Below are 27459 nucleotides of genomic sequence, written 5' to 3'. Positions count from 1 at the left end.
CCTAGGCCAGTGATGGCAAACCAGGCACCCCAGATGTTTTGGAACTACATTTCCCATGATTCTCATGTACTCTGCAGTGTAGTTGAGCATCATGGGAAATGTAGTTCCAAAACATCTGGGGTGCCGAGGTTCGCCATCACTGGCCTAGGCCAGCTTTATGTAGAGCAACAATTCTTTTTTTCAGATCCTCAAAGAGTTCTTTGTCATGAGGTGCCATGTTGAAATTCCAGTGACCAGTATGAGAGTGAGAGCAATAACACCAAATTTAACACACCTGTTCCCCATTCACACCTAAGACCTTGTAACACTAACAAGTCACATGATATCGGGGAGGGAAAATGGCTAATTGGGCCCAATTTAGACATTTTCACTTAGGGGTGTACTCACTTTCTTTGCCAGCGGTTTAGACATTAATGGCTGTGTGCCCATCAAATGCAGCTCATCAGTGCCCACCAAATGCAGCTCATCAGTGTCCACCAATTGCAGCCTACCAGTGCCCACCAAGTGAAGCCTACCAGTGCCCACCATTTGCAGCCTGCCAGTGCCCCTGGATTATGCAGAGCGACAATGATCTCCTACTGTCACTGAGATTGAATCCGGGCAGCCACTGTAACAAAGTCCCTCTTCCTATACCCGTTTGCGGCTCCTATGATACATGTCACACTGATTAAATGTCACTGCACTGGATTAGTGTTCCATCTATTGCAGAGGAGCTGTCTATGAGGCAGGACTTTGTTACAGCGCCGCCGGGCATTTCAGACCAAAGCTCGTTCGGTGTGTGCAGGGCGTATCATGAAATCAGCGTGCCTGTGTGTAAAATCCAAAGTGCCCCCCCGCAATGTGAAAGGGAAAAAAGTGGCACACTCTGAGCAGCATGCCGAAAAGTGGGTGTGGTTTAAGTTGCACTAAATATTGGGTGTGTCTTAAAGGGGTGTGGTTAAATAGAGTCTGAGATTACTTACATAGTTCAGAATGTGTTAATGTTAAATAGGGAATACCTGGGTCCCCATCTCCCCCCTTCTAAAATAAATCCCCCAAAACCCTTCCAGTCACAAATTCTCTTACCCTCCAATCCCTCCTCTCAGCAAATATCCACCCTCTCAGCACAGACACCCCCCCCCCCCCCAACTTCCCTCTACCAGAAAAAAATCCCCCCTTCCAGCACAAATCCTCACCCTCATCATTTTATGAGGGTAAGGATTTGTGCTGGGGTTCCCTTCCAGTACACAACCCCATCTCAGCACAAATCCCTCCTCAGAATAAACCCTTGCCTCCACCTCCCCTTTCCCAACTCAAATCACCCTCATTCCAGTATAATCTCCCACAAATCCTTCCTTCTTACAGAAATTCTCTTACCCCCCAATCCCTCCTCTCAGCACAACTCCTCACCACTAAATACATACCCCCTTCCAGCAAAAATCCTTGCCTCCTTATCCCCCCTCCCATCACAAACCCTTGCCTCCATCTTCCCCCTCCAAGCACAAATTATCCCACCTTCCAGCATAAATCCCCCAAACTTCCCTTTCTAATTCTTGTACCCCCCCCACCAAATCCCCCTCCCAGCACAAATCCTTATTCCAGTATAAATCCTACCCAGACCCCCTCCCTCCATCTTACACCAATGCTCTTATTCCCCCAACTCTCCCCTACAAGCACAAATCTTACTCCCCCCCCACCCCTCTCCCCCAGTAAACCTGTCCTCACCTCCAAAAATCCTCTCAATCCCTCCGAGCACGAGTCTCCCTCAGTGCAGGGAGATCTCCTTCTGTTCTGTCAGAGCAGCCTGCTATGCTGTGACTTGTAGTGCCCTAGACTACAGGGGACTGAAGAATGCCATTCTACCATGCTGGGACTTGTAGTGCCCTCTGTGTGGGACTGAAGATTCCTCAGTCCCCCCACAGCCAAGGGCACTACAAATCCCAGCATAGATTGCTGCCATATCTCAGTCCCCTACAGAGGACACTACAAGTCCAAACAGAGTGGGCTGCCATCAGTCCTCCACACACAGCATTAAATTTCATCCTTCCACCCCCCTCCCATACACTCACTCCCTGCGGAGAGCCCAGTAGTATTGTACAACTCACTTACCCCAGGCTGGTCTTTGCAGGCTCTGACAGCGGATGTGGCAATCATACACTCAGGTGGATCTGTCTCCTCCATTTCTTCAAATTTCCCACCTACACCCCTTTCTTGGGCACAGTAGTATTCAGGGATTGGATTGTGGGTGGGGCAGACACAGAGGAGAGGGGCGGGAGAATGAACAAATCAATATCTCTCTCCTCTCCTGTCTCTGCAGGAAGGGGTAGTGGGCATCAGAAAGGTGTGATAACAAAAAACATAGTTATATTGGACCAAGCATAGTTATACTATGTATAAAATATCCATACCTGGAGTTCATCTTTAATCATTTAATTAGCATGTTAATGAGTAAAGGTGGAACCAGCAGAGGCAAAACGTAAGCAGATTGAACTTCAGCTTTAATTTAAATGCAGAACTAAGGCATCCACATATGGGTTGGCTTTGCTCAGTTGGGAAAATTAAGATACAAGCAAACCTAGGAGTCTATGCTGGTAAGACACTGTGGTCACACCAAGAATAACCCACTTGGGCTTGATTCACTAAGACCCCTTTCACACTGGGTTGCTTTTCAGACATTTTAGCGCTAAAAATAGCATCTGTAAAGTGCCTCTTATGCTGCCGAGTGCTTTCAAACTGGGGCGGTGCAGTTGCAGGATGGGAAAAAAAAAAGTCCTGCGAGCAGCTTCTTTGGGGAGGTGTGGGAGCAATGTACGCCCTGCCCATTGAAATGAATGGGCAGCGCTGCTGAAGCGCCTGCCAGCAGGGGTTAGAAACCGAATAGCACCGCAATAACAGCGGTAAAACGCCGCTAAAACCAGTGGCTCTTTACCACTAATGCCGGCACCGCCCCAGTGTGAAATTTCCCTTAAGAGTAAAGGAAAAAAAAATAAAAAAAGAGCACAGTCCATGATTGGATAATTGAAGTAAGCACAGGTTTAATGTTTTAGTAACTCAGGTAAAGGGCTCCATTGCAAAAGGTAGCTCCTTGCCACATTGACCTTTCCTTGATCTCCTTATAAACAAGCTCATATGCACATTTTATTGCACTCAACACAGTGTGAAAGACTCGTACACTACTAATTACTCGGCCATGAAGTTCACTTGGAGGAAAAAAAATTCAAATAACTTCCTATATTACCATGTAGAATCCACCAGGAAGCCTGGAACAGCTAAGGCCCAGAGAGTATATAGAAAACACACAGCAGTGAAAGGAAGTAAAAATGTAAAACAATACCGGAGTCCTGAATGGGACAGTAAGATCAGGGTATAAGCTTTGTACTGTTCAACCAGTCTTTAGATATAGATACCCCTACTCAACTAGGTCTAGGCCCTTCACTATGTCTTATGCCCCTTACACACTATCAGATTTTCTGCTGATTTTTTTCCTTCAGATTTACCAAAACCATGTAGTGCAAGAGCCTGCCTGATTGCATACACATTGAAACTCCTAAGGTTTGACCTCATATTATATGGTTTTGGTAAATCTTAAGGAAAAAAAAATCTGCAGAAAATCTGATAGTGTGTGTGGGGCTTTAGTATAGCCTGGTCAAAGATGCGGCCCAAAATGCTGACTGGGCAATAAAGGAGCAGCAACCCCCCATTGACAAGTCCCTCTGTGCTCAACTCGAAGTAAGCAGACTGACAGTACTGTGGAACATGACTAAGTCATTCAGTTTTTAAATAACACCACAAGCCTTACCCAGCTATTTTGTTCACAGAGCAAGGCCTAGCTTCAAGTATGACCTATGAGTCATGTCCTTTGAGTAGAAGCGCCTAAGGCTGCTGGAGTAAGTGATTTTGGAGATTTTAGCTTCCGCTCAGCAGTCCTAGCAGGGACTTTCTTGCCTGGGACAGAACTACAGTAGTTTTATCTATCATATGCTGTGTACAGTAAACTGAAGTGCCCTGTTAGATACAGCAATATTTTGACTGAAACCTATAGTACAATATACAAAATTGTACAGTTCAGAGAGAAATCTACTCAACTGACTGGCAAAAATTTAATAACCAAGGAAAGTTTTTGCTGCTAATTCTATGGTGGAAAGGTATTTAGTGAACATTAGGTCTCATTCACATCCATGGTATATACAAGTAGGGTCAAAATGATGCTCTATCAGTTCAGAATCCAAAATTATGGAATATCAGTTTGCAGCATTTAACAAAAACTTGTAAATAATGTAAAATTTCAACAAACACATTTATTTTCTGAATTGCAACTATACACTGACTAGACCCTGTATTAACACTAGGGATGTACCGATACCATTTTTTTTACGAGTACCGTTTTTTTTTTTAAGTACCCGCAGATATCAATTACCGATACCTACCGCAACTGTTTTGTTTACCCTTCAGCTGTCAGCAATGGTACAAAGCATTGAAAAGTCATTTACTAATTATTTATGTGAAATCTGTAAATATATATGTGTGAAAATATTCACTAACAAAGCAAACAAAATGTATTTTTTAATTGTTTATAAAAGAGATGTGAAAAAAAAAAAGCAGGAAAATAATAATTAAAACGGAGGAGAATAGGGAGTTAATTAAGGCTGAGAAACTTATCTCTCCATTACCTGGCTTCTTGTCAACACAAGAACCAATTGGCTCCTTGTACTGCTTCCTCCAGCCCTGCTGTAAAGGCAGGCTACTACCAGGTCACATTCAGGTACTTGTATTTAAAAATTACATTTAATGCTGTATTAAGGATAACAGAGCTGTTTTCATGTGTCTTTTATATGTGCCTAGAGTTCAGCTTTAACCTCAACGTCGTCGAGTGCCTGAGTGGTTGGCACGCTCTGTGATCGAGTCTATGAGACTCGCTAGATCACAGATCAGAGCAAGGGGTCGATCCTGACCCTTTACCATGTGATCAGCTGTCAGCCAATGACAGCTGATCACGTGATGTAAACAGAGGCAGTAATCTGCAATTTTTTCTCCTCGCGCTGACAGCATGGGGAGAAAAAAAAAAAAAGGCGATCACCGGCTGCTACAGATCCTTAGTGCCCACCTGTGCCACTGAGCAGTAGGCAACAGTGCTGCCTACCAGTGCCCACCGGTGCCACCCATCTGTGCCCCAAAGGTGGCACTGATCAGTGCCCATCAGTGCCACCTATCAGTGTCGCATTATCTGTGCCCATCAGTACCGCCTTAACAGTACCCATCAGTGCCGCCTCATCCACACATATCAATGAAGGAGAAAAATTACCTGTTTGCAAAACTTTAGAACAAACTATAAAAAAATGATGGGTTTTTTTCAAAATTTTCCATTTTTATTTAACAAAAAAAAACCCCAGCTTGGATTAAATAGCACCAAAAGAAAGCTCTATTTATATGAAAAAAATTATAAAAATGTAATTTGAATACAGTGTTGTATGATCGCGCAATTGTCATTCAAAGTGCATCAGTGCTGAAAGCAGAAAATTGCTCTGGGCAGGAGGGGGGTTTAAGTGCCCGGTAAGCAAGTGGTTAAAATACAAATGTTTCTAATACACATAACTTCACTACCTGGTGTGTAGCTTTGAAACTCCAGCAGGATCAAAAGTTACATATCAGTGGTGTCATGTAATACACTTCAGTGTAGCCTGTAACACTGGTGTGTTAGGAATTGTATGATCATTCCACTAATCCTGAGCAGTACCATTCGCCATTTCATACATGAAGCCATAGAAGAAAGCTGATCTAATAAAGCCAACTCTTAAACCAAAAAGCTTTAGCACGTCTTTTCGTATTGATTTATTAATACGAGAGAGAATGCAAAATCTGGTGCAGCTGTGCATAGAAACAAATCAGCTTCCAGGTCTTTTTGTCAAAGGTTAAGGCCCCTTTCACCTGACCGATCCGTTCAGGTCCACCTGTCAGTTTTCTAGGCGGACCTGAACAGATGCTCCATAGAGGTCTATGGAGCGTCGGATGTCAGCGGTGACATGTCCACTGACAATTGACCCACTCCGATCCGAAAAAAGTGGGACGGAGGAAAAACCTACTTTTCCATCCGTCATCGGATCGAGTGACGGACTCTGTGGTACGTCGTCATCCGATCTCCCATAGGGGAGAGTGGCGCTCTGACAGGTCCGTCCTCGCGCAGTGTGCAGAGACGGACCTGTCATCCTCGCACTCAGCAGGGATCGATGGAGCGATCCCCACTGAGCAGGCGGATGTCCCGTGTGATAGAGCCCTTACTGAACAAGCTGAAGTCAGAACCTGATTGGCTACCATGAACAGCTGCACCAAATTTTGCACTCTCTAGTTTTAGCAAATCAACTCCATCATCTTTTAAAGATGCACTGCCTTTTGTCTGCATTTGTACTGTGACCTGTTCTTGGAATGAGCCATAAATAAGGAAATTTCACACCAGAAATATAAAAAGGATAGAAATAATTTTTTTTTTTAATCCCCTTATTTCACCCACATTCTGATCATTTTAAAAAATACTCCAGTCACATGTTTTATTTTTGGATAAAGAAAAATAAAAAATATCTTATTGAAACATAGATCAACTGAAACATTTTAAAACAACATTTTTAACCTAAAATACAAGCTTGATGCTTTAGGTACACTCTGAGTACCAAGTCCTGCCCAAGTCCTCTAGGTGTGATGGGCAATATTGAACAGTATCCATACTGCAGATCAGATCAACCTGTGACACTGGTAAATGGTCATTAAGATGGCTGGGCTAACAGAGATTTTTCATCTATGCCACATACCTATTTATTATTACAGTAATCATAAGCATCAGTTGGCAGTTGAAGGCAAAGTAGCTGGGCCAGAAGCTAGTGTAGAAAAAAAAAGCTGCATGCATATTATTTTACTGACCTTTTACCACTGACCACAAGTTAAAAATAACCAATTCAGCAGTATATCACTCATATAGTTGGCAAAAATTGAGTTGCTATTCCACTTTAGCAGCATGCATTTGCCCCATGCACACTGGGGCTCTTCTAAACCCTTTTCTCCTGACAGGAGAAAAGCAGCTTAAAAAAAACGCACCTAAGCTGCATTCCTGCAAATCTATTTACCGGTACATGCTTGCCGTTTATTAATTTCACACACCTGAATATTAATTGATTCTGCCAATTAAAATTAATAAACGCTCAAGCGCTAAACGTTTAGGCATTTATTTCAGCCAAAAGTGATGTTTTTTTCTGCCTTTAAAACACCTATGTGTGCATGGACACGTAGGCTAACATGGAGTGGCCTTGGGAGGCACAAAAATAAAAATAAAAAATAAAAGTGCAGAAGGCAATACGACATTATACAAATAAGAAATCAATGGCTCAAACTAGTCTTGCACACACACCAAATGTGTAATAATCGATTCTAAATGTAGGCGTGACATCCCAGGGAAAGATGCTGAACCTGGACATATTGGGGTAAGTGGTAAATGTCTGGATTGTGCATGGATGTTAAACTATAAAACCTGCCACAGTGTTCAAACTACATCTTACTTTCCTATCCTGCCCCATTACTAGGCTTTGGGTAATTATAATGCCCCTGGACACAAGAGTGTAAACCTTCCCAGAGGTTACCTACAGATAGCTGGTGGTTATACAGTAGAGCTGCACGATTCTGGCCAAAATAAGAGTCACAATTTTTTTTGCTTAGAATAAAAAGATCACAATTCTTGCGACGTAAAATCTTTCACATTATACAAAAAAAAAAAAAAAAAAAAAAAAAAAAACTTTACTGGTTCTTTTTTTAAAACATTAAAGCTATTTTTTTTTTTTTTAAAGAAATTGAATTTGAAAAAGACTGCTGCTCAAATACAGTGTGGCATAAAATATTGCAACAACCACCATTTTATTCTCTAGGGTGTCTACTAAAAAAAATATATAATTTTGGGGGGTTTCAAGTAATTTTCTAGCCAAAAAAATGATTTTAACTTGGAACCAACAAATGTCAGAAAAAGGTTTAGTGTTTAAGTGGTTAAACTTTTTTCACTTACACACAAAGGGCATTATTTATGAAAGGCAAATCCATTTTGCACTGCAAGTGCATTTGGAAGTGTAGTCGCTCTAAATCTAAGAAGTAGATCTGAAATGAGGGGAAGCTCTGCTGATTTTATCATCCAATCATGTGAAAGCTAAAATGCTGTTTTTTATTTTCCTTGTATGCCCCCCTCAGATCTACAGCGACTTTACTTCCAAGTGCACTTGCAGTGCAAAGTGGATTTTCCTTTAGTAAATAACCCCCACAGTCTATTCCACTGACAAATTGTTACAATGTTTATACTTAAGTTCAACTGATAAAAAAAAATTGTGATTCTTGGCAGACTGCCCAGTTTCTCTCTTCCTTTCTTTTATGGCTGTGGCTTCAGAAGAGCGATATTCTTTACATAGAAAGAATTGTGAAACACTTTAGTCAAGATCGCGATAACGATTCTTGACTATTAATTGTGCAGCTCTATTATACAGGCATAAAAGATCTTCCGTACAAATGTTACCAGCTGGGAAAATTCAACACACCTAAGAAGTTCCAGCAACCGGGAAAGGACAGCAAGCAGATCTGTGCAGAGGGCAGGGAGCCTATGGAGGTCAAGCTATAAAAATTCGGAGGGGGAGGGGGGAGTTTGGGTAGGCTTTGTAATAGAGACCGATTAGGTTTAAGCTTTTATTCTCTGGGAAAATTAAACAAAGATTTTCTATTTGTCACAGTGGGCATGTTTGCTACTTGGGTGGAGTACACTTTTTTTTCCTCTACTGATCCTTAAAAACAAACAACTGCTACCTGATCTGACTGTAACCAGCAGAACGAGATCATCTTACTGCTGTAGGCCCATTACCCTTATCAGCCTCACCCTTTCGGTAGAGATCGTTTTCTCTAGAAGGTGTAATCTTAAAAGTGATTTTTTTTTTTTTTTTTTTAGAAAAACAAAAAAAGACTTTACAAACACGTTATACTTACCTGCTGTGTGTAATGGTTTTTCACAGAGCAGCCTCGATCCTCCTCTTCTCAGGTCCCTTGTTGGGCTCCAGCCCCCCCACACCCCCGTTGAGTGCCCGCTACAGCAAACGGCTTGCTATGGCGGCACCCGAGCCGGGCCACAGCTCTGTGTATCCATTCAGACACAGAGCCACGGTTCGGGCCCACCCTCTCTCATTGGCTAACTGACGATGGACAGCAGCAGGAGCCAGTGGCATCACTGCTGCATCTCAGCCAATCAGGAGGGAGAGTCCTGGATGGCCGAGGCACTCGTGGACATTGCTGGATTAAGAGGGGGCTCAGGTAAGTATTGGGGGGGGGGCTGCTACACACAGAAGGCTTTTTATCTTGATGCATAGAATACATTAAGATAAAAAAACTTCTGACTTTACAACCCCTTTAAGGTTGCTATAGATGAATACAAATTTGGCCAGTTTAGCAGGGACCAGGTGAATTTTTGATCTGTCAATCAGCACCTGATGTGTGGATAGGAGGAATCGGTTGAGGGTTTTTTTCCCCCATGAAGCCTGCCGTCTGCATGAAAAAAAAAAAAAAAAAAAAAAAAAATTCTAGAGCCAGCTTTAAAGTCCAACTCCAAAAATAGCAGAAATTTCACTCCCCCCCCCCCCTCTGCACTGCAAGAGTTAAATGCTGATCATGCCTAGATGCGTTCAGTGCTGGTTGTATTACTTACCTGCCCCCCCCCACTCCAGCATTCGCCTCCTCCCTGAATCTCCATTCTACAGGGGGAGCCTCAACACCATCATATACAATACAGAGACATTAATCCTGTATGGTACATTGAGGGTGGTGTGCGGCTGGTCATAGCTTACAGAGGCAGCTGCGGGAAACCAGTTGTCGTGCTAGAGGAACCCTGCTGGAACGGGGAAGAAAGGTAGGCATTTCTTTGTTATTCCCCAACCACTAGACAGAATGAGCATTTAATCCTCGCTTTGTAGAGAGGAAGGGTGGGGAGATGGGCACTGCAAGGGTGGATTTTTAATGCCTTGTACACACGGTTGGAAATTCCGGCGGAAAAGGTCCGATCAGATTATATTGTCGGAAAATCCGATCGTGTGTGGGCTCTATCGGACTTTTTCCGTCGGAAATTCCAACAGAAAAAAAATTTGCAAGCAGAATCTCAAGTTTTCCGACAAAAAAAAAAAAAAAATCAGATCAGACTTTTTCCGATCGTTTGTAGAGAATTTCTATCGGACAAAGTGCCACGCATGCTCAGATCAAATTAGGAGACCAAAGCTATTGGCTAGTAGCCTCATCGTAGTCCCATCATCATGTTCCGAACTATCACATTTTCCGACAACTTTGTCCGCCCGTGTGTATGCAACACCAGGACAAAATCCGTCTGAAAAAAATCAGACGGATTTTATTGTCGGAACGTCCAACCGCGTGTACAAGTCATAAGGATATTTCTGGAGTTGGGCTTTAAGTAAACACAAAGGCCATCACTGCTAAACTTCTTAAATATTGAGAGCCACATCTTCATAACTAGATTGCAGATAAGGACGGATTTTTTTTTTTTTATTTAACTTTCCTTAGCTGCATTTTGTTTTAGGGAAGGGGCTCAGAAAAGTAATAAAACCAGTGAGTCCAAATAACAGCGAGATAACATTCATAAAAAGGATTCATAAAAAATATTGTCACTAACTTTGTATCGACTGATAAAATATAAGGCTGGTGAGCTCATATCACATAGAACTCAACCTGAATCATTCTACCATAATTCAGTCTGAAAAAAAAAAAAAAAAAAAAAATCAGAGCATATATTAACATCACAGTATTAAAAAACGAAAAAGTTACAATTGTGCAAAAAACTACAATGCACTGACTAGATGATGTGGTTGGTCACGGAATTCTAGATCAGATAACATTTCACTACTACAAGCAAGTTCACATTCTCAGTGCCATAACTGACATTACAAATGATAAGTCTATGTTGATCAAAGTATTACATCTCATTGTGATCAACTTGTTGCATCAGTGCAAGTCTATTTGTGCTCAAAAGAAGTTGTAAAAGGAAAAAAAAAAATATAGACTAAAAATAGTGGCTTCAGCATTGTGGCAGTAAATAGAGGCTACTGGTGAAGAATTTATAATTGATTCAGTTAATAAAAAGGTCAGTCCACCCAAAAACTGATGTTTTATCTATAATTGGATACAGCTGGTCTAAACTTCTTGGCGACTTTTGAAATATCCTGTTAAATCCAGCAAAAAGGTCTCTTCGGATTTCTCAGGTGTTGTCTTACAATCCTCCATCCTGCACACATGCAACGGCTGCAGTGGGTAGGTGGAGTTGGGAACTCAGGTGCAGATATCGCGAGTATATGAAGGTCGGCTACCCAAATTTGAGATATCTATTATGAGTGGAATGACCCTTTAGGCGGAGATTTCCAGCATACCGCTCATGATTTTTCAGCCCACTGTGTTCTTAGTTCCAGAATTTCTTTACCAAATAAATCATGGAGCCTGGAGAAGTTGGCAATGTCTTCAGTCCCCTGATTACTGGCACATGCCTCATCTGCACTGCTGTCGGTGTGCAGACTTTTCTCCGATGCCATGGAGTAGAGCTGGGCACTCTCCCCCAAGTCATCTCCTAAGTGCCCTTTTGTGATGTATTTATATTTTGGTCCATTTGTATGAAGGATACCATTGGGCGCATTATCTGTAGTGCTATTCCATGGCACACTGCCATTGTCCTTTAGAAAAGGCCTATCTTGAATATCCGAGGATCGGGGACAGTCACTGTGGAAACTGGGATTTACTTCCGTAGTGTGCTGAGTCCCACTAACAGCCTTCTGATTTTTCTTAATTTCCACAAGCTGCTCCTGGAGTTCCTTTACTACAAGTCTTATGTATTCAAAGTTTGCCCTGGAAAGAGCCTTTACCCAGGATTCCATTGTGCTGTGGCTGTCAGCAGCAAGTACATAGGCACGGGATTTGGCATAGCCAAACTTGATTGCAAAAGCAAATTCCTCCGTAGACTCGTATAGCTCCACTCTGCATCCTTCCAGTATAATCACTCCGAGAGGCTCTTTACGTTCTTCAGTGTCATAGTAAAAGAGCATGTTGCCCTTCAGCACAAACCAGCGTCTATGATAGGAAGCATTGCGTTCACCCTTTTTATACAAGAAACCACATTTGTCCACCGGTGACTTGCAGGTGGCATAATAGACCAAGTTCCTCTCATTAAGCTTCATGTCTTGGCTCGTCTCAGGTCCTTGAATACACATGAAAAAATTATTTAGTTTCCAATACTCAAGGATAAACAAAACATAAATTTACAAATCTAACCTCCTGTAAAAGTTATTTACAGTGCCTTGAAAAAGTATTCATACCCCTTGAAATTTTCCAAATTTTGTCATGTTACAACCAAAAACGTGAGTGTATTTTATTGGGATTTTATGCAATAGACCAACACAAAGTTTCACATAATTGTGAAGAGAAAGGAAAATGATAAATGGTTTTCAAAATGTTTTACAAATAAAAATGTGAAAAGTGTGGTGTGTATTTGTATTCAGCCCCCCTTTATTCTGATACCCCTAACGTATTGGAGAAGCAGGGTTAGGTAAAAAAAAAAAAAAAAAAAAAAAAAAAAAACCCTCAAGCTTTGAACATCTCAGGGAGCACTGTACAATCAATCTTTCGAAAATGGAAAGGAGCATGGCACAACTGCAAACCTACCAAGGCATTTACACAGGTTGGACTTGGTGGACTTGCGTCTTTTTTCAACCTCACCTACTATGTATGGCCATCCACCTAAACTGACAAGCTGGGTAAAGAGAGCATCAATCTGAGAAGCAGCCAAGAGGCCCATGGTAACTGGAGGAGCTGCAGAAATCCACATCTCAGGTGGGAGAATCTGTTCACAAGACAACTAGTAGACGTGCACTCCACAAATCTGGCTTTTATTGAAGAGTGGCAAGAAGAAAGCCATTGTTGAAAGAAAGCCATAAGAAGTCCCATTTGCAGTTTGTGAGAAGCCATGTGGGGGACACAGCAAATGTGGAAGAAGGTGCTCTGGTCAGATGAGATCAAATTGAACTTTGTGGACTAAAAGCAAAACGCTGTGTGTGGCAGACAACTAACACTGCACATCACCGTGAGCACACCATCCCCACCGTGAAACATGGTGGTGGCAGCATCATGTTGTGGGGATGCTTTTCTTCAGCAGGGACAGGGAAGCCAATCAGAGTTTATGGATAGATGGATGGAGCCAAATACAGGGCAATCTTTGAAGAAAACCCGATAGAGTCTGCAAAAGACTTGAGACTGGGGCGGAGGTTTAGCTTCCGGCAGGACAATGACCCTAATCATACAGCCAGAGATACAATGGAATGGTTTCCATCAAAGCATATTCATGTGTTAGAATGCCCCAGTCAAAGTCCAACAATTGAGAATCTGTGGCAAGACTTAAAAATTGCTGTTCACGGACACTCTCTATCCAATCTGACAGAGCTTGAGCTATTTTGCAAAGAAGAACGGGCAAAAATGTCACCCTCTAGATGTGCAAAGCTGGTAGAGCTACCCAAAAAGACTTGCAGCTGTAATTGCAATGAAAGGTGGTTCTACAAAGTATTGACTCGGGGAGGCTAAATACAAATGCACGCCACACTTTTCACATATTTGTAAAAAAAATTGAAAACGATTTATCATTTTCCTTCCACTTCACAATTATGTGCCATTGTGTGTTGGTCTATCACATAAAATCCCAATAAAATACATTTACATTTTCAGTTGTAACATGACAAAATGTGGAAAATGTCAAGGGGTATGAATACTTTTTCAAGGCACTGTATATGAAAAACAAGAGGATTAAGTACTTTTGTCTGAGTAAGACAATTGATACACCTATGGTCAGTGCTGTTGGTAAGAAATAGCTGGTGTCCACATTGGAATTTCGTAATACAGATTCCTATGTAGTAATTGAGAACTCACAAAAGGCAAATACATTAAATTCACATTTGAAATACATATTTAAAACGGTTTTATCTTGCAAAGGATTTCTAAATCTGTTCAGCAAGTCTTGTGATTCTGCCACTTATGACCTTCCCATAACAATTCCTTGAAGAAAAACATGCTGAATTGGCACCAATGACCAACACTGATGTGAAATACCTTCAGCTATCATTCTATAAAGGTTTATACTGGGAGATAATATAGCACTACTTCATAAGCAGTACAAAAATAATTTATTGATGCTTTAAAGTGGAAGTTTACTCTCCAAATCACCATTGATTATTTGTAATCCTCATGCTGCTAGCATTAGTAAATAAATAGGAAAGTATATCATATCACATTTACGGTACTTGCTTTAAACTTCTTTTTACATTTCCACACTTAATTTCTGGTTTCTTGCCTAGGCAAAATTATGTCATACATGTCAGGAGTCTTCAGGAGGGGAGGAAAGGGTTCCAAGTTAACCAATTCAGCCCCGGAAGGATTTACCCCCTTCCTGACCAGAGCATTTTTTTGCGATTCGGCACTGCGGCGCTTTAACTGACAATTGCGCAGTCATGCGACGTGGCTTCCAAACAAAATAGATGTCCTTTTTTCCCACAAATAGAGTTTTCTTTTGGTGGTATTTGATCACCCTTGCGGTTTTTATTTTTTGCGCTATAAACAAAAAAAGAGCGACAATTTTTGGGGGGGAAAAAAAACGCATTCTTTTTTACTTTTTGCTATAATAAATATCCCCCCAAAAATATATAAAAAAAAAAAAAAAAAATTATATATATATATATATATATATATATATATATATATATATATATATATATATATATATATATATATATATATATATATATATATATATATATAAATATAAATATAAATCAATAAGCATTTATTGATTGGTTTTTGCAAAAGTTATAGCGTCTACAAAATAGGGGATAGTTTTATGGCATTTTTATTTTTATTTTTTTACTAGTAATGGCGACGATCAGCGATTTTTATTGTGACTGCGACATTACAGCAGACACATCGGACAATTTTGACACATTTTTAGGACCATTGGCATTAATGCAGCAATCGATGGTATAAAATTGCATTGATACCTGTAAAAACGTCACTGGCAGTGAGCAGGCGATCAGTGTGCTGTCATTAGGCAGAACAGGGAGATGCTGTTTACATTGGCATCTCCCGTTCTTGATATCCATGACACGATCGTGGGTATCCCCGTGGCGAGTGAGTCCGCGAGACCCGCGGGCACGGAGCTTGCGGCAGGTGCGCACGGGCACGGCAGGAAATTCAAAGTAACGCAGGGGGTATGTTACTTTGGCCAAGCCGACGTACAAGTACAGGAGCCAGTCGGGAACCGGTTAAAAGTGGTTGTAGCCCCGCCATTTTACTCACCTGAGCCCTTCGTCCCCTCGGTGGAGACACGCTCTTCCTCTCTGCCTGGGGTTCATGGCTCTTGATTGGATAGATTGATAGCAACGCAGCCATTGTCTCCCACTGCTAACAATCAAATCCAATGACGCATGTGTCGGGGGACAGGGCCTAGTCCAGCATTCTGTGTCTATGGACGCAAATGCTGGACTCGGGAGCGCGGCCACAAGGTAACCCCCAGGGAGAGTGCTTCTCTCAGGGGTTTTACCGATGCGAGGAGAAGCCGCGAGCGCCACCGGGGACCCCAGAAGACGATGATTGGGGCCCACACTGTGCAAAACAAACTGTGGAGGTATATATGACATGTCAAAAATAAAAATAAAAAAAAATAATAAAAACAGGTTTACAATCACTTTAAGCACACTTAGATTCCAGGAAGTAAATACTACATGAATATTTTGGCCTTACTCAAGATGGTCATGGCCAGAAATGCAAGGGGATGTTTTTCAAAGTGACTGCTCAACAAAATGGTGAAATGGATGGATGGTGGAGTTTGCTTTAAATAGTGTTTTTGGTGCTCAAATGCAGTGCAGATTTGCTTTAATGAATACATAACTGACCTAAAGTGTGTTTTTAATATTTGCTTTGAATTCTTTGATATTTACAATAAATGTCTGCTCTCATTTACAGTAGGTCAAATTTGCATATATTTGAGATCCAACACAAAATGTTAGCTGACATCTGCTAAGTTTACCCAAAGTCATAAAATATTCATATTCATCCTTTGGGCAAGATTGCCTTCCTGGAACTTCCTTCTGTGTCTCAGCAGTGGCAAAGCCAAGAAAACAACTGGTAGTGGGAGAAGTTGAGTACTCGCCTGAAGAGCCCCTTAAAAGGTATGGGAACCTATAGGGCAAGCATGCTTAAAACTGAAATATTATGTTTGGGGGTAACTGATTCTGACTCGTATGCCACGTACACACGATCGAATTGTCCGGCGGACCACAGTACGCCGGACAATTTGATCGTGTGTGGGCTCCAGCTGACTTTTTCATCGTAAAGTCCGGCGGACTTAGAAAGTAGTTTTGACTCAAAATGTGTCCGCCGGACTTGGCTTTCAGCGGACAATCCGTTTGTCAGTGTGCTAGTCCGGCGGACTAAGAATGGCGCATGCTCTGAAGCAAGTACGAGAAGGAAGCTATTGGCTACTGGCTATTGAACTTCCTTTTTCTAGTCCTGTCGTACGTGCTGTATGTCATTGCGTTAGAAATCGCCGGACTTTCGGAGTATCCGTGTGTGACCAAGTCCATTCGTTATAATGTCCGGCGGATTGTTTGCCAGACCAAGTCCGCCGGACAATTCAATCGCGTGTACGCGGCATCAGAGTACACAGTACTTAACAGGATTAAAGGTGGAATTATCCTCCGAACAGCATCAAGTTCAGTTCATCCTCATCCACCCATCATGTCTGTATAGAAAAAAGTAAACTAAGTAACAGGATACATAAAAGGTTGGCACAGGAATACTCTGACTTGTATTTCTGATGTGCTTGCAGAATTATGAATTATCTTCCGTTTGCCCTCTTTTTTATTTATTTTTAGTTAAGGAGTAAGTGGGGATATGGCATTCCATTAAATCTGAAGCGTTGTGTTTAGAGCATAGGATCGGATCTCACTAAAGGATGTGAATGAGGGAAAGGGCTTCCTCTGCTGAGTGAAACATTAAAGCAGATTACATGTTAGCCAGCGGGCGCTCTTCCTAGAGGAAAACAACATTGTAAAGGAAAATAAATATAATACAAAATGGAATAATAATGGAGGACACTGGAAGGCTATAGACGAGCGCGTATACAGATATACTATTCAGACACTTGTGAACTGCCGATTTGAGACACACATTAATAAGTACAGCATAGCAATGTGTCTCTCATATCAGCTGTTCTCACGTGCATTTTGTTTGCGTTTGCATTAGCATTGGGGCTTCTATTGATGACATTAGAGATGCCTCTGAGATCATTCAGAAGTGCCTTTGACCAGCAGTTTACCTCCTTCCCACTTGCCGTTTTGCATCCCCTATAGACCTGCTTAAAGCAAACAAAAACCCGTGGACACTAAATCTTTGCGTCCGTTTTGGGTGAATGTAGCTACTACAAGTAGCTGCTCAACTACATGCCAATTTTAGAGATCTAAAATCTAGATTTAGTGATCTAGTAGGCAACCATTAAAAGCTGTTTGCCAGAAAAGTGAGACCCAAGGTTGCCAGATTTGATGGAATTTAGACATTGGAGTTGATACACTAAAAAGGCATAATAGTTGCACTCATTTTCCCCTATAGATTAGTAAATGAAGTAAGGCTATGCTAATTTTCATCACTTGTTATTTTCCTTGATTTTTTTTCTCTAACCAGACTGGGTATTCCATACAAAAGTGTAACGTTACCACATTTAAAGTGTTTGTAACCCTAAAAAATAAATAATGTGATCTCCCATTCCATTATAGCAGGTTGAACAGCACAGTGTTTGAGCGGTCTAACCTGCACCTCTCAACTGTGGTCAGTATGCGTGCCTCCGTCATCCGCAGCTTTTCTCTGTCCCCCTCACCCCTCCCTCCCTGCCTGTCAGCTCCATGTCTGCGTCTTGCCTCCTGCCGCTATCAGTAGTTAAAAAAAGCTTAATAATGGTCACTGGCAGCCCTCTGTTTTATCTAGGGATAATGCTATCTATAAGTGTTTTTTTTTTTTTTTTATAAACAAAGCCTCAGAATACTTTTTTTGCAGCTACATTCAGGCCGGTTACACCACTCCCACCTGCTCTGCTACTCCAATCCTGAGCTACAGTGGGAGGGGCCGAGCGGCCACTTGAACATCTTGGCTGACATCAGAGGGAGATCTCGAGTCACGTGACCGGCCTAAGTGTAACTGCAAAAAACAGTATTTAGAGGCTTTGCTTATAAAAAAAAATAAAACACTTATACAGTGCATTATCCCTGGATAAAACAGAGGGGCTGCCAATGAAAGGGGTTTGAACGGTAACCCCTTTAAATTAGTGCAACTGCACAGTCTATTTACCTTTAGTAAATCCACCCAATACTGTTCTGCAATTTTGCTGGTAATTTAAAGTGGAACTTCACCCAAAAAGGAGAAATTCCGCTTGTTTGCATCCTCCCCTCTCCACTGTCATTGTTTTTTGGGGGGGGGGGGGGTCTTAACAGGTGCCCGCTCCTACAGATGTTCAAGGATGTTCGCCCCCCAGCCTTCTGGGACACTCACAGGTCCCAGCCGACAGTGGGACCATTCACAAAGTGCAGCGCGACTCATGAATGCACAGTAGGAAACTGGCTGTGAAGCCAGAAGGCTGCACTGCCAGTATCCATTATCCAAGATGCCGATGCCTGCAACCGAAGACGATTAAATAATTGGCTCAGGTGCAGACATCGTTGGATCCCTGGACAGGCAAGTGTCCTTATGTTAAAAGTCAGCAGCTACAGTATTTGTAGCTTCTGATTTTGATTTTTTTCTGGGGGAGCCCCTCTTTAAGTGAGGCCACATGTACCCTGTTTGTGACTTCTAACAGGGACAGAGAGTCTGTGAGCTGCTCCTCAATTAGTATCTACTTTGGGTAGAATAAACTTAATCAAGTGAAAAGCCCTTTGTGTTATCTATACACAATATCCTTATATTACCACCTGCTGCTGCTGGCAATGTTATGTGTTCCAGACACACACCCTGAAATGCAGCCCTGCAAACATTTAAAATGATGCCTTCATTTAACACATACCTCAAATAGAAAATAACATACTGAAACAATAAATTGTTATTCATACTTACAATCAGTGGTGGCTTGTGCTCAAAATTTTTGGGGGCACGCTAACCAACTAAAAAAAAAAAAAAAAAAAATCATCATCAGATGCAGCCATTGTGCCCATCAAATGCAGCCACTTGATTCCTGTCAAATGCAGCCACTGTGCCTGTCCCACCCGCTGACTGCCCGGGACTTACCCCATTTTGGTGGGGGATCGGGCAGCAGGTGACGGCAGTGAGCTGTGGGATGAGCAGCGGGTCCTGTGTCCTCCATTTGTCTCTTCTTCCTTCTGCTAGGCGTGCAATCAGAGCGCCTGTGCCTTCAGCCAATCAGGTAACGGGTATTAGACCCACGCTTCCTGATTGGCTGAGAGGCGGTTCAGTGTTAGAAAAGCGAATGTTGATTCGCTTTTCTAACACATCTGGTGGACTGCGAGCACAATGCTTTGCGCTCCGAATTCACCTTTTTTGAAGCCTATTAAAGCCTTTGGCTCTAATCAGGTGCTACAAACCCCCCCCCCCGCCGCTGTAATTCAGGCACTTGGTGTCCAAAAAGGGACCGGACACCTGAATAGAGGGCGACTGATGCGGCCATGGATAGATTCATTCTATGCATGAATCTATCCATTCTATACAGAGGGGGCGGTGCCCGGGCCACCCTAATGGACGCACTGCCACTGCTTACAAACGTGTATATCAACCATGAACACAAAGTCATATGAAGTCTCATAAATTAATAAAAAAAAAAAAACACATTCATTTAATTATGAATAATTTTTACATGAGGATTTAACTCAATGAGGGATTTTGTATTTATTAATATTCATGGGACTTGTGTTCACGGTTGATGTACACATTGTAGGTAAAAATAGCAATTGTTGGTTTCAGTATATTATTTTTATTTGAGGTATGTGGCAAATGAGGGTATAATTTTGCATGTTTGAAACTGCAATTGTGGTATTACATTTATTATCTACTTTGTAGCTGTCAGAATGTAGGATATAAGTCACAAAATGGTTCTTGGGCCTCCCTTCTGGTAATAAATGTGCTCTTTTTGGCATCATAGGAGAAGATACATAGCAGGTCTTTGGAGAGGATACAAAGGATCCTGTAGATCTGTATCCACAATCCCAGCTTCAAACAACTGCTAAAGCATGTAGATGGGCAACCTGATATTGCATGGGACAATCATTGTGTTACCATCTGAGTAATACCTTGTAGTTAATCTCTATGACTAATGCAGTGAGTGAGCACCATTTAGTTGTATTCCAGATCGGAGCTCCTCTTGACACCCAGGTCTAGTGCCCATTTGTAGGTGTAGCCATGGGGTGTAGGAGTCAACAGTGAGTAGGGTGTCATAAAGGAGGAAAAGTGTGGCTCATTCTTACATTTAGATTAAAAAAGGGGAAACAGTCAACATGGTGTAACAAGTTTCCAATAAAGTTCACAATTAGGTAAATTGAATCCTGTAGATTGGGGAAGAAATGTATTCCTTTTGGTGTGAGAAGTCGATTGGATTGCAGCTGGCATAAGACGACTCAGAGTCTAAAAGCACCTGGTGACTCAAGTTTCAGGGGAAGGGGGGTACAAAGGATAGATAATACAAGGGGGCGGACACTGGAATACTTAAAGTGGTTGAAAACCTCAGACATGAAAGCACTTATTTCTATATAGTATTTACTTACTTCTCTCCAAAGCACTAGGTGTTGTTTCTCTCTGCTGTCTAGTTCCTATGTTCACCGCATGAATTCCTTTTGACAAGTTTTTATGACACCAAGTGAAAAAAGGTGACAGGGGAGGGATCAATCTGTGATTGACAGCCTCAGCTCTGTTCCCGTGTGAAAGTGGGGGGGGGGGTCTCCCTTACCTCCAATCAGCTGTCAGAGCTTTTGTACAGTATGTAACTACCTGCCTTCTGCTTTGTAAGTATGTGAGAAAAAAAAAATCCTCTCCTGAAATGGCTGCAGATAAACAGATACAACTTATGAAGGAAGATTTGTTTCATCTTGGTGTATCATCTGAGCATAGGGTATAGGTAAATGTTTACAAAAGATTTCCCCATAGTCACAGAATGGCAAGTGATAGCCCTTGTACACACGGTCGGAGATTCCGACAACCAAATCCGTCGGATTTTGTCTGAAACTGTTGCATACACACGGTCGGACAAAGTTGTCGGAAAATCCGACGTGATTACGTTATTTCGTTACGACGGGACTACGTTCACGCTAGTAGACAATAGCTTTGGTGTAAGAATTTGATCTGAGCATGCGTGGCACTTTGTCCAATCGGAATTCTCTACACATGATTGGAGTATGTCCGATCGGAGCATTTTGTCAGAAAATTTTACCAACAAGTTGGAAAACTTGGTCCGTCGGAGTCCGATGTAGACCACACACAGTCGGAATATCCGACAAAACGGTCCAATCGGACACATTCCGTCGGAATCTCCGACCGTGTGTACAAGGGCATAGAGTTTAAGGCATTCCTATCCCTTGGATGAAACCAAAGTAAATTATATATAGCCACAATGACTTCTTTTTAAATGTGTGCAGAATTGATTATGTTCATAGCAGCCAGTTTATTACACTATATATTTATATATAAAAAAATAAAGAAAAGCTGTTCTTAAAATGAATTTGAAATAAAAAAAATGAAACAGATTAATAAACCAGAAACAAATACTATTTTCTTAAATGTCCCACTATATGCACACACAGCCAGGTGGCATATTTACCAGTCTGTAGTGTCATTAGGAACATCTTTGCAATTTTCTGCATGTTCTATTAAGTTCACCTAAATGACAGTACAGCCCAGAATATGCCACGTGCCCGCAGATTTATCTGGTGTCATTTGTAGTACATATACGTACCTGCTTCCTCTGCAGACAGTGGTGAGGCTTCATTCCCTTTCACAGTACATTCAGTTGTACATTCAGTTCATCAGCATTCAGGATCAGTAGTGTTCCTTCTATGGCAGGACAAGACAATGCTTAGAACATGCAAAATTAACAAATTTACCACTAAACATTAAAACCTTTAAACAAGGAACATAAAATGTCTTGTCATTTTAGAAAGATGTCTCTCTTCAGGACAGAAAGAGAATCTCAAAACAACAGGACATACATATATATATATATATATATATATATATATATATATATATATATATTCTGCAATTAAAAAAAAATAATCATCTGCATATCTCCCTATATATTTTCCTAATAAAGTGGTAGTAAGGTCAGAAAGAATTATTTATTTTTTTAGCTTGCCCCCTGCAAGTATTCACCACATACTAGCACATTATGGCAGACTTACCTGTCAAACAAAGCCCTCCAGTGGCAAGCTGTCACCACTGCCAGGGCTTCTATATTCTCCCAGTCTTCCCTTCTGCACATGGATACGGGAGTCACAATCATGGCATAGAGCTCTGAACCGATGGCACACTCAGTGCGCCCACACTACAGAGCGGTGTACATGCACCCGTGACATCACCGGCTGCTGAAATTGTGAACATCTCCTAAAAGGTGCAAGTTTACAAGATATTCATTGGACCTACAGGTAAGGCTCATTGGAAGCTTATCTGTAGATACAAGGTTAAAATGAGTTTACTACTTTAACCTTTGTGGAAGATGAATGTGGACATTGGAAATCAAGGACTTTCCATGCGCTCTTTTCTGCGGTTCAGCATCCAAGTAAGAATGAACACCTGTGCGGTGTATGCTATAAAGGCATTCAGTCAATGTACAGTTATCTGTCACTGCATGTGGGGCAAATAAATTCTCCTCCATTTATAAAGAGCTTCCCCCAATTCAGATCAAAACCATACTTCTTCCATTATTACCTGCTGCAATCTAGTCCCCAACTAGGATATTTCTGGTTCTGAATATTAACATACTGCTATTCTTCCAGGTGAAAGAGAAGATTCTTCATCTTAAACTTGGAGAAACACTTGAAATTACTTCTGCTAATAATTACTATGTCAGGATACATTAGTGTGATGGTCAAGGGAAGAATGCTCCTTACACTGGTGGTCAGTGGGAAAAGTGCCCCCCTTACACTGGTGGTCAGTGGGAAAAGTGCCGCCCTTACACTGGTGGTCAGTGGGAAAAGTGTCGCCCTTACACTGGTGGGCAGTGGGAAAAGTGCCGCCCTTACACTGGTGGGCAGTGGGAAAAGTGCCGCCCTTACACTGGTGGGCAGTGGGAAAAGTGCCGCCCTTACACTGGTGGGCAGTGGGAAAAGTGCCGCCCTTACACTGGTGGGCAGTGGGAAAAGTGCCGCCCTTACACTGGTGGTCAGTGGGAAAAGTGCCCCCCTTACACTGGTGGTCAGTGGGAAAAGTGCCCCCCTTACACTGGTGGTCAGTGGGAAAAGTGCCCCCCTTACACTGGTGGTCAGTGGGAAAAGTGCCCCCCTTACACTGGTGGTCAGTGGGAAAAGTGCCCCCCTTACACTGGTGGTCAGTGGGAAAAGTGCCCCCCTTACACTGGTGGTCAGTGGGAAAAGTGCCCCCCTTACACTGGTGGTCAGTGGGAAAAGTTCCCCCCTTACACTGGTGGTCAGTGGGAAGAATACCCTCCTTACATTTGTGATCTGTGGAAAGAATTTGAGATTCGTGGGAAGAATACCCCCCATACATTGGTGATTAGTGGGAAGAATACCCCTCCTTCTATTGCTAATACAAGGAAAGCATATCTCTCCCCCGCCCCGTTACATTTATTATCAGTGGGAAGAATGTGCCCCCCCCCCTCCCCAACTGGTGATCAGTGGGAAGAATACGTCTCTTACATTGGTTATCTAATCCATGGAAATAATATCCCCTTACATTTGTGGTCAGTGGGAAGAATGTCCCTCACATTTGTGATCATTGGGTAGAATATCCCCCTTACATGGTGGTCAGTGGGTAGAATACCCCCCTTGCATTGGTGGTCACTGGTCAGTAGGATGCCCGCTAATACTGATGGTCAGTGGGAAGGAATGCCCTCCTTACATTGGTCATCTCAGTAGGAAGAATGCCCCTCTAAGATTGGTGGTTAGAGGGAAGAGAGCCACGTTACATATAAGAAAATCAGAGAGGCAGAAATTGCTGCCTTAGCATGGTACCCCTAGTAGCATTTGGAGGAACCCTGGTTGAAAAGGCTGTATTTAGAACATGTTACCACAGCCATGTACAGTCAGAGCTTATCACTGGGAACTATTGGACAACAGGCAGGTACTGAAAGATATCATTAGGACCTGATCTCACAAAAACAAACACATTAGGGTAGCAGACAACAGTGAATATATATATATATACTACACCATCAGAAGTCATACATATGATCTTCTCCAGCTCATCACCAATGTGACCAGCCCTGTAAGAACCATGGAGAAGACCAGCAGGTAACATGGTGTAATCAGAAGTCACTGGAATAGCTGGGACACTGTATTCTGAACACAAAACCGGATACTACAATGTATCATTAATCACACTGTGCAGTGTTCATCTAGAGCAGCCGGAGGGTTCCTCCAGTCTGAGGTTGGTAGGGCTTCCTTGAGCAACTTCTGCCTCTTAGATGTGCAACCACTAACACCATTGATCTTCTAGCTATCTGTGAGGATGGGATATGTCCCCATGACTACACATGTAAGGAGCATTCTTCCCACTGACCATCTCATAAACATACTGTCAGCTGTAGATATATTATTAGCAGGGGGTTCCTGAAATCTAAACATTATTTTAAGGTGTTTTGCCATGCAGAAAAGGTTGAGAAAGGCTGATAGAGAGATCAGAGGACGAGGAGGGAGATCGTTTCTTGTGGGCTCACAATTTCTAACCATTCATTTCACGTGCTATGGAGGATTAGGGTTGTACCGATTACCTATGTAACCGTATACCTGCAACACATACCGAAATTGTTACATCCAACAACAAAAACTTCCTTTCAAGAATCACAATTTGCCCACCAAGATGACTGAATGACAAATAGATGGAATCAGCCAAACCCAATGAAAAGTATCATCCAAGCTAGAACAACATAAGAGGTAGGTAGTGGGGGGGAATAAAGGGTATGTAAAGCTGAAAGGGTTTTAGATGGTTTAGGACAGAGTGGCAAGAGGTTAGAGCCTCTGTCAGGTTTTTATTGCTGTCTATGTCGCCCTCTCTATTGATCCCGGTGATTACTGTCACTAGTACAGAAAATAATAGGAAACGTGACTATTATGACTTGTACACATGTTCGGACTTTCCGACGGAAAATGTGCGATCCGATCTTGTTGTTGGCAAATCCGATCATGTGTGGGCTCCATCAGACTTTTTCCATCTGAATTTCCGACACACAAAGTTTGAGAGCAGGATCTAAAATTTTCCGACAACAAAATCAGATTGTTTACATTCCGATCGCGTGTAGACAATTCCGACAGACAAAGTGCCACGCATGCTCAGAATAAATTACCAGACAAAAAGCTATTGGCCTCTTTATAGTCCCGTCATACATGTTGTACGGCACCGCGTTCTGAACGATCAGATTTTCCGACAACTTTGTGCGACCGAGTGTATGCAACACAAGTTTGGGCCAAAATCAGTCAGAAAAAACCTGACGGATTTTGTTGTCGGAATGTCCGACCGTGTGTACAAGGCATTAGTTATCACAGGAACAGGGGGGCAGGAATCAATAAAACCCATTCAAATGACAACTGTCTATGGCTGGCCACACATCCAATTTTTTTTCAATCAGCCAGTGAGCTTACAAAAAAATAAATTAAAAAAAATAAACCACAAACAGATTTCCCCATCTACACAAGTGAGGTGTATGGAGGAATCCTCCCCGCCGGGGGATTGTATACTGACAACGGAGCAGAACCCCTGATTGGCTGCAGTGCCGACTGAAAGAATATATTCCAACAAGCCAGTTTGATTGTCTATCGAATGGGCATAGCCATTGGTGGAGCAAAAGTTGTCTGGTCCCCACTGGACCAGATGAACTTCCTGCTGTGTCTCCGGGACAGGAAGTGAAAGGAAATCTCCCAACAGGTGCAAACAGTGACAGAGGTGCTAACACTTGTCTATTCTCTCCATAACTATACACAGTATATGGGATCTGCTTGAGAACTGATCTGCCTTGCCACCCTCTGATGTTCCAATCATCCTCCAGTAGTCAGTGTGCCCCCCCTATCAGTACAGGGGACCCCAATGTATAATACACAGCCGGTGACATCTGTCCCAGGTGTGCTCATACAGAGAAGTACAACCCCCATCAGCCATGTAGTCAGATGATGAGAAGGTAGGTAGGGGTGACACTGGGGGTAGGTAGGTAGGGTTGTGTTTACATGCCGTCTAGATCGGAGCTCCGGTGATAGTAGACGGTCCATGTAGTCCGGTGCTCTCCCCGCACTCACACATGTCCGGGCTCCGCTCTCCGATCACATCCACTCCTGCCAGCTCTTCCCATTGTCCGGGTCCCCCCAGCAGGCAGCACAGGAAATGGATCGTCCACACTGAGCCCGCCCTCCCACAGCTTGGACCCCGCCCCGCGGCGTGGAGTGTGCCTGCGTGTCCCGGTCACACAACACGGGGGGAGGGGGGCTCACAATGTGTGATGTCAGTAAGGGGAAAGTCATAGGAGAGCACAGGGTCTGCTGGGGGTGATAGATGGACTATCGGATCTACAGTGGGTATAGAAAACAATCTCCCCCATTAACCACTTGTTTACTGGGGAACCTAAACCCCCCTCCTGCCCACACCAATCTTCAGCTTTTAGCACTGTCACTCTTTAAATGACAATTGCGTCATACAACACTGTACACAAATGACATTTTTATCACTTTTTTCCAACAAATAGAGATTTCTTTTGGTGGTATTTGATCGCCTCTGCGTTTTTTTATTTTTTGTTAAAAAAAGATTAAGAAAGACCGAAATTAAAAAATATATACAAAACCATTTTATATTTTGTTAATAAATTTTGCATACAGGTAATTTTTCTCCTTTGATGTACACTGATGAGGATACACTTATGGGCACAGATAGGCAGCACTCATGGGCACTGATAAGGCGGCATTGATTGGCACTAAGAGGCAGCACTGGTGGGCGCTGATAAGGTGGCACTGGTGGACACTGATGAGGTGGCATTGGTGGGCACTGAGAGGTGGCACTGATGGGCGGCACTGAAGGGCATTGATAGGTGGGACTGAAGGGCACTAATAGGTGGCACTGATAGCTGACAGTAATGGGCACTGATTGGCACTGGTAGGTGACACTGATAGGCAGCTCTGCTAGGTGACACTGATGAGGCACTGATTGGCAATATGTACTGGTGGGCACTGATTCCTGGCCCTGTTGGCA

General features: G+C 42.5%; 1 protein-coding gene across 2 annotated transcripts; it reads right to left on the bottom strand.

The window, feature by feature from the left end:
- Positions 1 to 9555: 9555 nt before the first annotated feature.
- PHETA1 (PH domain containing endocytic trafficking adaptor 1) lies at positions 9556 to 26618 on the bottom strand. 2 transcript variants are annotated; one of them, XM_077462021.1, is made up of 4 exons: positions 26448 to 26618; positions 22010 to 22107; positions 19168 to 19214; positions 9556 to 12229 (listed from the first exon to the last, which is right to left on the bottom strand). In XM_077462021.1, exon 4 carries the CDS (start codon positions 12207 to 12209, stop codon positions 11415 to 11417), a length of 795 nt encoding a protein of 264 aa, XP_077318147.1. In that variant the 5' UTR covers positions 12210 to 12229; positions 19168 to 19214; positions 22010 to 22107; positions 26448 to 26618; the 3' UTR covers positions 9556 to 11414. The 2 variants fall into 2 exon arrangements, with proteins under 2 accessions (XP_077318147.1, XP_077318146.1); XM_077462020.1 differs by lacking the exon at positions 19168 to 19214 and having other exon boundaries at positions 9557 to 12229.
- Positions 26619 to 27459: the final 841 nt, after the last annotated feature.

This window comes from Lithobates pipiens, unplaced genomic scaffold (genome assembly GCF_037356315.1).
Source record: "Lithobates pipiens isolate NorthernLeopardFrog02 unplaced genomic scaffold, aLitPip1_a1.2 Scaffold_3, whole genome shotgun sequence".
In the NCBI taxonomy this organism is placed as follows: Eukaryota; Metazoa; Chordata; class Amphibia; order Anura; family Ranidae; genus Lithobates; species Lithobates pipiens.
This window is presented reverse-complemented; position numbering and strand designations above follow the sequence as displayed.

What these genes read in the sequence shown, in the direction of transcription:
- PHETA1 (XM_077462021.1), bottom strand. Translation starts at nt 12,209, where the DNA reads ATGAAGCTTAATGAGAGGAACTTGGTCTATTATGCCACCTGCAAGTCA.